Genomic DNA, 14,286 nt, shown 5'->3' on the forward strand with positions numbered 1-14,286 from the left:
GAAAAGTAACCCTATTGTTTTTCCGAGACCAGTGTTACACTTTGAGATTGGCAGGTAATGTAATTTTGGATTTTGTTGACATACTGGTCACCCCATCAGCCCAGCATTGCATCCTCATTTCATAAATGTTTAGTATCTGTTCATTCTCCTTTGTTGCCCAACATTCAGAGACAAATAGGTTGGCTGGACAAACCATTATTTTGTATATTTTGCTCTTCAAATGGAGTGGCAGTGACGGCAATTACGGGAAATGAGGACGGGGAGGGGGGTGGGGGTGCAGTCACACCCCTTGCTTTGTGGAGAAAACATTACATTTTTATTCCATTTTAGCCACCTGAAACTAGGAGTTATAGGAATTTAAGAAAAAACAGCAATTTGTACAAGCCCTGTTGTCTTATCAGCTAATTTGTTCCTTTATATTCTTTAATTATTAACAAACCTGGGTACTTTTTCTTGTCTGTAAATTTTTGCCCTCCTCCCGACTTCTTCCCAATTGTAACCACTGTGGAGTGGCACTGTTTTACCTGTCTACCATTTTACCCAACTGTTATTTATCCATGTCTGCATTTTCTTGAACAACTTATCCTAGATATGTCTTGTTATCACCCCTTACTTTCCAATTTGTAGTTTTTAAAAATTCTAATGTATTGTTGTTTTTCTGCTTATTTTAAGCAAATTTCTTTCCAACATATCCAACATTTTGAAGTCAAGTTATTTACAATATTAGAGAAAGTTTATTTGTGCAATTTTTATTTATGATTGATGCATAAATATAAATAAATAACTATCAGAAATTGAATAATCTGCACTTCAGTGAAAATATATTAGTTTGCTAATTGGACTGCACTTTTCCTAAAACTGTCAGTAGCACACTCAAACAGACTAAGTGAATGTACTCTATGAGGTGTTCCCAAACCTGTGGGAAGTAATCAGGGGGCAAGAAGGAGATCCCCAGAACAACACAAAGAGTCCCGGTGAACATATGAACATTTACGAGCTATGCTTGTTTTAATTCTTTGGAATGGAGGTATAGTTTGGTATTTAGGATTAAACTGAAAGTCAGGCTTGCTGTTACAGACATTGAAGTACTTCAGCAGTGTGTGTAGAATAAAGTTGCCATTGGACAAGTGCAATGCCTGGAATGTGTCTGATGATCAATGGGGCACATAAATTATTTAGTTCTTTCTCTGGGCTGAACCGTGTTGTTGTTTTCTGTACATTCCGTACAGTTTGCTGACGTTTTGAATACATTGCAGTATTCTTTGTCAAGGCGGCTGAAATGCTCCTACTCCGAGGTAATCAGTCTCCCAGGCAGCAATCAAACTACGAGAGTGGTTCCTGACCTTGACCTTATATATCCTACCCTCTCTGGCTGACGTAAGACCCTGGCTGTCTCGTGAGAATTCTGGAAAGTATGTCTCACAACCAGATACTGGAACTTGGCTGCGCTGTTACGTAATTAGAGATTCATCCTGCGTGTTTATGATGAGGTCTGCAATCTCTTAATCTATATATGATAGGCATCCAAGAATTGCTGATTTTATATCCTTCTTCTGAATTCATATTGTTTGGGTGTTTCTTGATTTTGATAGCCTCACAGATTTTCCCTTTGAGATTCCAAAGGATAGCTGCTAGGATCTTGATCTTGTCAAATGATATTCCATATCTTGTTTCATAAGAATGCTTGGCTACAGCTGAAATACCTGTATTTTGGTTCTTGGTGTGATGGATGTGTTCTTTTAGGCAGTTACAGATCAGACGTTTTGTTTAACCAACGTAACACGTTCCACAGCTATATTCAATGTGGTATACTCCAGGAGCCTGTAGTTCTATTGTGTCTTTTACTGGTGCTAGATAACAGGCTAACTTCCAGTGTGGTTTATAGATGGTTTTTATGTCATATTTGTCCACTATCTTGCCCATCCTGTCTGTAGTGTTTCTAATGTATGGAAGTATTGCTGTTTTCTGGTGGGTCAGTTCTTCTTCCCCATTGTCTTCTATGGCGGCCTTTTCTTTGTTTGTTTTGTTGGATGTTATTAAGCAAGTAGCCATTTCTCCTCTGGGTTCTCGTGAGGTGTTCTTTCTCTTCTTCAAGGTGTTCTGCATCAGATATCGCTATGGTCCTGTTAATCAGTGATCAGCAGGCTGCTTTTGTGATGGGTGGTGATGAGAGGAGGCGTGCAGGTACTTGTTTGTATGTGTGAGCTTCCTGTATATTAAATGGCTCAGAGTCCCATTGGTATTGCATTTTACTAGGACATCCAGGAATGGTAGTTTTCTGTTTACCTCGATTTCCATGGTGAACTGTATATTTATGTGAATAGAGTTAAGATGGTTGAGAAATAGCTGCAGATTATTGCTCCCATGAGACCAGATCATGAACATGTCATCCACAAAACGGAGAAAAATTTTGGTTTCAGGGTAGATGTGGCTAAGGCTTTCTGTTCAAAGTGTTCCATATACATGTTTGCTATTATTGGGGAGAGCAGTGATCCCATCGCAGCCCCTTCTGTCTGTTCATAGAAATCCCCATTAAAGTAGAAATAAGTGGCATTAAGGCATTATTTAGCAAGTGTTGACAGGTCTTCTAGAATAAGTTTATAAAATTGTAATCAACAAGGCGTACTTTCAGGTGGGGTTGTGTCATGCTGACTACGTGGTCGTACTCCAGTATCTACAGGCCATCTGACTGGGTAGGAGTTGGGTTGATTCTTCCTCTCTAGTAGTTTAACATTTTTAACATTGCACTAATACACTGAATGTTTTCAGCAACATAAGAATGGGAAAGGACTAGGATTTGGATGGTAACAACCATGGCCTTAATTAAAATATAACCCCAACATTTGCCTGGTGTGAAAATGGGGAAACCACGGAAAACCATCATCAAGACTGCCTACAGTAAGACTCGATATCAACATCTCCCGAATGCGAGCACTCAGCTACGTGACCTTGACTGTATGGCCAACTCACTTGGTAGGAGTAGGAGTCAGCTTGGCAAGCCAAGGTTTCTTATGGGCTGTGTGTACTGTACCATGGTGTTTATAGAGGATAATGATATTTATGCTTGGCCAATCAGTACTCACCAATTACATAGTGAGCCACCTTTGCATACAGAAGGACTGCAGGAGAAGCAAGCAGGGCATGCGCTGCAATAGGGACAGCTTGGACACCTTGGACAAGTGGAACATTTAGTTCCACTACTGCAGTTCATGCAGGTAGAGCAGGATTCTCTAGTACAGGAGCAAGGAGTAGTGGGGCACACCATAGCACCTTGGCTCCACTTGAAGCGCCACAGGAGGAAGGCAATCACAAATGCCAGAAGTAGTAGACAAGCAATTATTATTGCCAGCTGGCATAATGATCCACAGCGACTACCTTCTTCATCTGAAAGTAAAATGCAAATTTGGAAAATCATCAAATTCAGTAGGTTTCACCATAAACACATCTGTTCAATCAATCTGCATTTGCAACTGTGATCCAGGTGACAGATTCCCTATCTGTTGCTTACTTAGCCTTTTTTTTAAATGTTTACAAAGAACTAGGATATTTACCAAACATTTCCCTTGATAAATTATTCCAATTCCTAATCCAGTGAATGATATTTGCCCCAATTTGTCCTTTTGAATTCCATTGTCTTCATATTATGATCATTCCTTCTTTTAAAACCTCTACTCAATACTAATATAAATGGTCCGTTATTGGACATTATAAATTTTCCAGTTAACTCATTCCTGGTTGCCAGCGTTTCGCCCCCGTGTGCTAAGTTGGGCTCATCAGTTGGTACTTAGCACACCCACCAAGACGCCTCCATGGTATGCACTAGCCATGCAGTGCACGGCCAAGCATTATCCTGCTGGAAAGTGCATCTTTAAGCCCTGCCATGAAGGGAAGCCCATGTGAGACCACAGGTTACTAATTAATGTTATTGTTTTTACATCCCACTAACTACTTTTGATGGTTTTCAGGGACACTGAGATGTAGGAATTTTGTCCGGCAGGAGTTCTTTTATGAGCCAGTAAATCTACCAACATCAGGCTGACGTACTTGAGCAACTTCAAATACCACCAAACTGAGCCAGGATTGAACCTGCCAAGTTGTGGTCAGAAGGCCAGCGCCTCAACCATCTGAACCACTCAGCCTGGCACAACAGGTTGTCCTGCACTTATCACGGTGTTGTCAATTTCCCTAATTTTGCTACTAGAGGTGATCAACTGTCGTATATAATAACCCTTCAAACCAGCACAGCCAGTAGTGAGAGTGGTGTGTCATGCCACAGTAAAGACAGGATTGAGGCCTCCAGAAATGAACACACCATCATCAGTGCACAATGAGAACTTGGAACTGTCTCTACAGACAGCTGTTCAGGTTTGTCATTCATGACCTACTGTAAATGAAGATGGAAGTGGTTGAATATCAATAGTAGACACAGAAGTCTGTAACAATTGTGCAACATGCACCTGGATTGCAGACACCATAACAGTTGGATCTGTTCATGCTTGTCAAAGGACCAGATGATTCTCTCTGCTGATTAGTTGAAGGCATCCAAATACCATGTGTGCAAGACTTCACGCATCCACTTATACACTTATACATACCATTGCTGTCCGGCTCCATGGCTAAATGGTTAGCGTGCTGGCTTTTGGTCCATGGAATCCCGGGTTCGATTCCCGGCCGGGTCGGGGATTTTAACCATCATTGGTTAACTCTGATGGCTTGAGGGCTGGGTGTGTGTGCCATCTTCAACATTAGAATTCATCATAGGTAGGGCCCCATCCTTACAGATGCGCAGATCGCCTATAAGGCATCAACTCGAAAGACATGCACCAGGCCTCTTCGGAGGCCACATGCCATTATTTAGTACCATCGCTGTCTGCTAGGCTTATAATGCCTCGCCATGCCAGCCGCACCTGTGTATACTCAGTAGTGTTAGAGTCCTCTGCTACACAGCCCAGAGCGCTACAAGAATATCCCACCCATCGTTGCATCTGCAAGTTCAACTTAAAGGTTTACCGATTAGGTACTTCCTCATCATCACCATCATGATATGCAGTTTCCAGCTGTTAGCCAGGTCTGCTTGAAACATAAGCCTCTCCACCTCCTCTTGTCTACCTACCACTTCTCCCTTTTCACTCTTGTCCAGTCCTCTCCTCTTCTCTGCATACACTCTTCCACTCCTTTTATCCATCTGTCTCATGGTCTTCCTCTTGATCGTTTTCCTGTTACCTCCATTTCATGCATCCTCTCAGGTATCCTTTCCTTTGTCATTCTCTTCGTGTGTCCATCCTCTTCTTTGGCTATATCTTCAACTTTCACATATCTCATCTTATCCATTCTTAGGTACGGTACATTATATGTTCAAACTATTATGTTGTTTTGCAAGCAATTTATCAGGAAAGATTAGAATTGCTATCTTACAAGTCAGTTCACTTAACTGCTCATTATGACTGTTGTCAGAAGATGAGGTGTGCATCAGTAAAGGAGATTTTTTTAATACAATCAGAAAAAATATTCACTCTTTCACACACTGTAGTAGACACAAATTTTGCAGCTTTGCACATGAATTAGGAAATTATGATCTTCTTATTACCCACATTGATTTTTCAGCTGCATGATGCAGCTTATCTGAAGCATCTCTGGTGTAAATTAAATATGATAGTAGGGAACTAATTTTCCTCTTGCCCATCAGCCTATAGCTCAACTTCCAAGATTGTTTTAAAAGATTTTCTGGCCATCTGTGTGATTTATTATTTCATAGCTAATCATCCGTATTCGGGAGATAGTGGGTTCGAACCTCATTGTCGGCAGCCCTGAAGATGGTTTTCTGTGGTTTCCCATTTTCACATCAGGTAAATTATGATCTTCCCATTACCCACATTAATGCTGTACCGTACCTTAATTAAAGTTTACAATCTGACCTGAAATGAATGAACATTTTATATTGGAAGTGTTATTTTCATTCATTTCTAGCAAAAATTTAAACAGGTGTAGTGCTGGTTGTTATGTTGATGCAACTGCCTCAATTCTGATTTTTTTTTTTTAAACTTTAGTATTTGCATGCCACAGTTTTAATCTTGATGACGATAAATGCTTTGCAGCTCTTAAATCATTATTGTGTGCATTAGTTTTGGTCTGAACTTCAAGGGACTTCCTATTATGATTGGTAAAATTGATACAACACATGTTGTATCAGTCTATCACTTCTTCCTGTTTCTACCATAGTAGTAACATCATTTTTGCCATGACCATGTACTGTTTGTAGTCATCATCTAACTTCCTCTCTTTCCATGGCTCACATATTTTACAGTTGTTCTCCTTTCTGGAGTTATTTTAGATGTTTTGTATAGCTTATAGGGTAATCTTAGTACTTTTGAGCCATAACTGCATCATTTATGGTGGTTTATTTTGAGTATCCAACCATTTTTTGGGCTTATTTATTCATTTAACACGCGAGAGGTCGCACCCACGGCAATTTGCCATACTTTTAAATATTTGTTAATAATTTCGTTGCTAGTCACTGTAGGGCCAAACACTTTAATATGGCAACACCGGACAGCTTGCGGTTTTCAGCGAGAAAGTCGATAGTGCTGCTACCTACATGGCTTCGTGTGACCGTTGCCTACGAGATACACAAGGCAGGGAAATACAGCACATTAGACTCGTCCTCGAGATACTTCCGGCAAGTGCCGCTAGAGTTCTCTTTATTGTTCTGTCTCTCCCGCTCATTACAACACGTTCGAATATGAAAAACTATAATAATTCATTAAAACTAGTAATTTCAGAAGGCAGCAAACAGATATGAGATCAAAGATAGACCAAGAGCAATTGTTTGACTTATTTTCGACAACGTATTTCTTACAATATGCTTAAACGAAATGAGTAATTCACGAAAGAAGCAGTGAAATCTGATAGCGAGTTTGTCACTTCTTACCGATTCCTTTAATTGTGCCTCAGAGTATCCGATAAGCGGATCGAGATTGCGGTCATAAACAACTTTGGGTTTAATCGCCCTTTATCCAATTATCAGTGATCCAATCTTTTCCTCTGCACATCTGATATTTTGACATTCGTATTGAAGCCGCTGTTTGGTGAGCGATGTTATGCCCATTACGCAAATATTTAGTGTCGTTTCACTGTATTTCTCTTTTTTCTTCCCATAAAATTAAATTTGTGTTTGCCTCTGTGGTGTAGTGGTTAGTGAGATTAGCTGTCACCCCTGGAGGTCCGGGTTCGATTCCCGGCCCAGCCGTGAAATTTGAAAAGTGGTACGAGGGCTGAAACGGGGTCCACTCAACCTCGGGAGGTCAACTGAGTATAGGTGGGTTCGATTCCCACCTCAGCAATCCTCGAAGTGGTTTCCCCTGATTTCCCACTTCTCCTCCAGGCAAATACCAGGATTGTACCTAACTTAAGGCCGTGGCCACTTCCTTCCCTTTTCCCTGCCTGTCCTTTCCAATCTTCCCATCCCTCCACAAGGCTCCTGTTCAGCATAGCAGGTGAGGCTGCCTGGGCAAGGTACTGGTCATCCTCCCCAACTGTATCCACCGACCCAAAGTCTGGTGCTCCAGGACACTACCCTTGAGCGGTAGAGGTGGGATCCCTCGTGGAGTCCGAGGGAAAAACCGACCCTGGACGGTAAACGGATGAAGAAAGAAGAAGAAAATTAAATTTGTTCTAACAGGAATAAAGCTCCTAAATGACCAATTTTAGCATGCTTTTCAATTTGGTTTGCTTTTTGGTCAAGTTCAGATACCGTAAAACTTTTTTTCTGATTTCATTACCCGTATCCTACTTCTCAATTTATAGATTATTTTCTGTAATCTGGTATTTAATTTTCTCATTCGTATATTTTTTAGATTTAACAGAGATACTCGTAGACTTTCCTTGAAATAGAAACGAGACTTGTACTCCTTTTTTGTTTGTGGCTGACGTATGAAGATATGGTATGTTCATAGTTATCTGAATCGGAACTTTTACTAAATTTTTATGGCAATACATCATTTTTGGGAACTGTACGCTTCCTACTTTCGACATTTTCCTGTTTGTGAACAGGATACACAATGAAAACAGAAGGAAATTTGATTGATGTGCTTACACTGAAATCTGTTTTATGAGAAGAATTGCTAGGTACCGTAAGAGATCCTACTATATCACTTTACCTAGAAATAGTTTGCTTCCATTTCTCCCTTAAACCGCACTCGGAAGGGAAACTATGGAACGTCAGTTTTCATTCTTTTTTAGCGTCATCCGAAATAGAGAGGTACACATCAGTGCACCTTCTTCACAACCTCACAGACACTCACTGACAGAAACAATTTTCACAATAAATTGCACAAAATCAACATAGCATCACAATTACTCCACATCACAATGTTCAAGCCGCCAAGAACAGAACGGAAACCTGACATCTAGCGGCCAAACCATGAACATGGTCGGGCCGCTTTTTCAGCGACAAATTAGTAGATATGTCCCGGCCTTGTATATCTCGTAGGCAACGGTGTGACTAAGTCTTCAATAACATATGGTAATCTGTATGATTCTTGGCGCACTGGCGTGTTGCTTATAATGTATCAGTGTTTGTCACTAAATAATCTTACATTGCAGTTATATTCCAAGAAAAGTGTTATGCGCTGATCAAATTACCCAGCAAGATAATGGCATGGGAACTGATAAGGACCGCAAGTATTAAAAAGAAGTAATGACGTCACATCTGTGTTGAGGTTACATTCTATGCCCCTTATATTAGAAAATCAATCAAATACGTTCTGCTAACGTTTCATTAGAGTAAAACCAATAATATTAAAAAATATGGAACTTGTGTACACTCAAACTTGAGGGCCCACATTGTTAAACAGTGCCATTAATTTCACAATCGAAAACTTATGGGCTTGTAGCACAATGGTTATCGCGGTAGTCGTGAAATTGAAAGCCATGAGTTTCGAATCCAGTCAGTTTCTTTTACTGTAAGAAAATAATAATAATAATAATAATAATAATAATAATAATAATAATAATAATAATAATAATAATAATAATTTTCTTTACGTCCCACTAACTATCTTTTCGGTTTTAGGAGACGCCGAGGTGCCGGAATTTAGTCAAGCAGGAATTATTTTATGTGCCAGTAAATCTACCGACCCGAGGCTGACGTATTTAAGCACCTTCAAAAACCACCGGACTGAGCCAGGATCAAACGTACCAAATTCGGATCAGAACCGTCTGAGCCACTCAGCCCGGCATAAGAAAATTATTTCAGTGTATTATTGGCATAGGCTTGAGCACTAGTCTGCTTAATTTAATATGTGTGTATGGTAATTCTTCATGCATAAATTTGTGAGAGAGATTTTAGGAAATTCTGAACACTTCTTCCTTGTCAAGAATATTGCAGTTCATTCACGTAATCCCAATATGTATTATATATAGAGAGAGAGATTGTGTATTTCTGCCTTCAGAGGTGAAACAGAAAATTCTAAGTACCGGTACAGCAAAAGCGAGATACAAGCGTGAGGTGAGTTCCCCTATAGAGTTTGGGAAGATCGCCTGTACCGAAGCAGAACTAGAAGAAGAAGAACAAGAAGTCAAAATAATGGACCAAAACTACTGTTCCTTAATTGCAACTTCTCTTTACAGAAATCTTAATAAATCTTAGATCTTGTTAAGTTATCTGCCCCCATATGGTGCTTTGGCTGAATGGTTACGCTTCGTGGCCCTTCTGTGTGTGTGTGTTTTTTGTGATATCTTCATTCTTCAGAGTGTTTGACCTCTTCCATTTCCCTTCTGATTAGTGTTAATAGAGGATGGTTGACCAATTGTACTTCCTCTTAAAGCAATAATCACCACCACGGAATGGTCAGCGTATTGACCTTCGGCTCAGAGAGCCCTGGTACGATTCCTGGCTGAGTCGGAGACTTTAAACGCATCTGTTAATTCCTGTAGATCGGGGACTACGTGTTCATACACATCTTCAAGTATATACAACACATCACATGAGAAACAACCATAGAAACACGCAATAGTGAATATATATCCCTCCATATGTGATTGGTGTTAGGAAGGGCATCTGGCCGCAAAAGTAGGCTAAGTCCATACAAAGTGCTGCGCCAGGTAATTGGGAAAAGGCTAGAAAGAAGAGGAGAGCGTAGTTGTTAAATATTCCTCCCAGAGTCTGGGTGGATCCTCAAACAAATTCTGCTTTTAATTTTTAAGACATAGCGAAAGGCACAGCCAACATAATGCTCATTTGGAGGTTATTGAAGGAGGCATTTCATATTTTAAAATTGCATTCTTAATTATTATTATTCAATTATTTTAACAAAAATATTGCCAATGAGTGCAGATGCATTCCTCTCAACTGTAGCATAGACAAGTATGTAGTTCACACCAACACACTAGATGTCACCACCATCGCTGTTCGCACTCCACTCAATGCTGTTGAGATAGAGCTGTCCGGTATTGGTGTATTAAAGTATTTGGTAGAGCTTAGGGTTCTCGTTTCATCCCTCCCCTCCCTCTCTCGCGCCTGACGTTGATTATCGTCAGTGTATTGCCTGCTGCGTTCCGGAGTAGTTTAAGTTTTCTTTCACTCTCACATCTGCCGCGACATATTGCCGTCATGCGACCCCTCGCGTAGTGCATTCTTACATGACTGCATTTCCAAGAAAGTTTCTTAAGTAAAGTTCATGAGGTTTATGGTGGCTTTCAGTGAAGTGTGGTGCTGTAGTTTTATCTTGAATTGTGATCAAATCATTCACTGAAATGTACAAATGGAAATGTGGCAATTTGCTCATGCGCGACCTCTCGCGCTCTTTAAAAACTCTCGTAACTTTACCAGATTTTGCGACAAAATTCATTAATTTTTTTACATTGAGAAAATATTGTTACTGGGTAATTATGTTAGTACTAGTCGAAAGGCAGTTACACAGGGTACATATTTATATTTTTATCAGAGCATTCACTGCCAAAGGAAAATAGCAGCTCATTAAAATATGAAGCGTGAGGAATTTGCCTTCACACGACCTCTCGCGTTCTAAAACGTCTCGTGTGTTAATCGTGTCAGTAACATACATTATATCTCACAATAATATCAGGACAATAACAAATCTGGTACTATAACCATTAATCATTTCTGATGATGGCTGGTAACGAGGTGAGTGAATGCAGTGATATCCAGAAAATAATTTCAGTGAGTGGAGTATAAGTTCAGGCCAGTAGCATGGATATGATTTTCCTTGGGAGGGGGATATGAAAAGAAAGCCGGTCCTACCGAGTGCGGTGATGGATCTTCAATAGATATTGATGGTTTTGCTTGTTACCATGTAATTATATTGAACAATCAAAATCATAGCTTCTGTTCTGTTAACATAAATTGGCTGCATTATTGAAACTGTTCATAACATTAATAATATTGTTCTTTGTTTGTGAGGAAGTAGAATGTTCATTCAATTTGTCTTCTTAAAAAGGAACCATTTTTGTACTATGGCCCATGAAGGTGACTACCTTCCAGGTTATAATTATTTTGATTACGGGAGACTCAAGGCCAAATCTATTGCACCCAAAAACAAGGTTGTACGTTCCTCATCCTATGCCTTTCTTAACTTTGTCAGTGCTGGGAAATGAACGCAGGATGCCTTAAGTCAAATTCTAAACTAAGGAGACCTAAACGCAAACAGCCAGCCCCACAGTGTAGGGGTAGCATGCCTGCCATTTACCCGGCGGCCCAGGTCAGGGATTTTTACCTGGATCTGAGGACTGCTCTGAGGTCCATTCAGACTATGTGATTTGAGGAGCTAATTGACGGTGAGATGGCGGACCCAGTCTAGAAAGCCAAAAATAACGGCTGAGAGGATTTGTCGTGCTGACCATACGACACCTCATAATCTGCAGGCCTTCAGGCTGAGTAGCAGTCGCTTGGTAGGTGATCGCCCTTTGGGGCTGCTGCACCATAAAGTTTGGTTTGGAAAAGTAAACAGAGAAAGAAGTGACATCCCTGCAAGACTCTAACTTCCAGCTAGTTCTTTTGCCCGGTCTTGTCCGTTTAGGACAGTTGGAAAAGGCATGTATTAATAAATGCTCCTCATAAAACCTTTGTGAAAGTACTAACTGCATCTATTTATAACAATAAGTACAAACACTTCCTTTTCATGTTGCTCAGTTGGTTGAGTCACTGTCCTTCTGAGTCTGAGTTCGCAGGTTCAAATTCCAGCTTGAGATGATGGCCCTTAGAAGGATGTTGTAATAGAACATCTCCATGTTGTTGGCTTCTGCCACATTAATAAAAATTATACATACATATATTAGCCTCACAAAACTGTAACTTTATACTATTGTATTCTGTATCCCAGGCTTACGAGGGAAACAAATAGGAAAAGGTAAACCCTACCTAGCATATGTTGTGACGTAACTTATATTTTTCTTTACCAACTAACAATATATCTATACCCATAACCCTTATTTTCTATGTAGCCTATATGTTGTGTGTGTTTTTGTGTGTTTCTTTGCCACATTATTTGTATAAAATGTTACTTATTTATAGCTTACCACATGACCATTATTAAAATAAAATTACCGTATTTGTTTTAAACCAGAATATTGTGAGGGAAATAACAGATGAAGACTCCAGAGGTTGGGTGGGGGTCCAAGGAGTCCAGTCTTCCCAGAAATTTTAACGAATGTATTTTTGTTAAGCATTTTGTATAAAATTTATATTATTATTAGCTTCCAGAATCTGGAAGTTTGGTGATCATGTCTCAGCCCCACATGTGTGAACATGCAGATCACAAGTGTCCATTACATCCCTCTTAATGTTGAGTGGATAATCATTCTTAAGTGGCCAGTATTTCTTCCAGGCAATCACTATTCTCCTCCTTATCTTTTTATCCAACCTGGATGAAGACCTACCTTCATGCACCCCCTCCCCCAAACTGAAATCCTGGCTATGCTACTGGAATTATAAGATAATGCTTCATCTACTCTAATTCTCTGAGTTCTAATTTCTAGAAATTTAGCCACCCGTAGTCACTTAATCCCCACTGATCTGCATTTAGGGCTGTCACTCAGGTGACAGATTTCTTAGGAGGACTGTCATCAGTGACAGACCTTTGTATTCATGGCTAATGGAGAACATGCTGTAAGGTTTATCACTAGGCTTCTAATCACTTTATCAGCTGAAACTAAAGATTTTTTTGGTATCTTCTCAACCTAGGCTACATGAAGAGGATTCAACAATTCATCCACTCTGGTCTCACAGTTTGCCTCACTATCTAGATAATGGACTTTCCCTTCTTGGAGTCCACTTCATTACTACCTTTGTCCATTACCAGAGATCAGATCTTGCTACATTTCCAGCCCAGCCCCACTTCTTGGAATATATTTCCTTTTCTATATCCTTTGGTCCAGTTTTATGCCTTGTGATACAGGGATGGTCTCTCAAAGAAATACCCAGAAAGCTTTTTTCCCTCCACTGGTGACAGAGAGAGGTCGGTTGACCCATTCTTTCACTGGCGATCATGTCTCAGCCCCACACAAGGGCGCCCATGCCCGGGAGAGGGGGCAAGTGGGAGGTCGCCCCCCCACCACCACCACCAGCTCTGAGGGAAAGGCAAAAATCTAATGTAGTCAGGTGTTTTTCTTTCAAGAAGATTATTTAAAAGTCGGTATTACGGTAGTACCGCCCCTCAGCAACAGGCAGGGGATACAGTGCGTGTCATTCTACTGCGGAATACAAGTTGCCATTCATCTTCTACAATGTTAAAATTACTGCATACCCCCAGGTATAGGCCCCCCTACAAACTGTCATATGGGTGCCCATGGCCCCACATGTGTGAACATTTAGAACACAAGTGTCCATTACATCCCTCTTAATGTTGAGTGTATAATCATTCTTAAGTGGCCAGTATTTCTTCCAGGCAATCACTGTTCTCCTCCTTATCTCTTTATCCTACCTGCTCAGAATGCAGACCATCTGGCTTAAGTAAACATATTCTTCAAAATATTCCACTGTCTCTCCATTAATTTTTATTGGTTCTCACATATGAAAGTCTCTAGAAAGTAATCATTAATTTCAGGTAAGACAACCAAACCCATATGAATTAGAACACCTACATATGCCCTTATTTTGTCAGTGCTAATATCCTGCCAAGTAGTATCAGCAGTGCCAGTTTTTCTTTGTAAATATTCATCTGCTTTACTACAAGCTCAGAAAATTCCCATCCTGCAAATAATTTTTAAAAATCTTGCTCTGAACTCCCAGAAGGTAAATTGAGATATGAACCAACAATATTTGTTCACGAC

The 14,286-nt window shown here is 40.2% G+C and overlaps 1 protein-coding gene across 1 annotated transcript in view; it reads right to left on the minus strand.

Annotated features, from left to right (window-relative positions):
* The window catches only part of LOC136873825 (uncharacterized), a 63,217-nt gene that overhangs the window by 1,709 nt on the left and 47,222 nt on the right, over positions 1-14,286 (minus strand). The window contains exon 6 of the mRNA XM_067147088.2: positions 3,084-3,384. Within this exon, the coding sequence (XP_067003189.2) occupies positions 3,084-3,384 (301 nt within the window). The remainder of the gene's footprint in view (positions 1-3,083; positions 3,385-14,286) is intronic.

Source organism: Anabrus simplex, chromosome 1 (assembly GCF_040414725.1).
Source record: "Anabrus simplex isolate iqAnaSimp1 chromosome 1, ASM4041472v1, whole genome shotgun sequence".
Classification (NCBI taxonomy): Eukaryota; Metazoa; Arthropoda; class Insecta; order Orthoptera; family Tettigoniidae; genus Anabrus; species Anabrus simplex.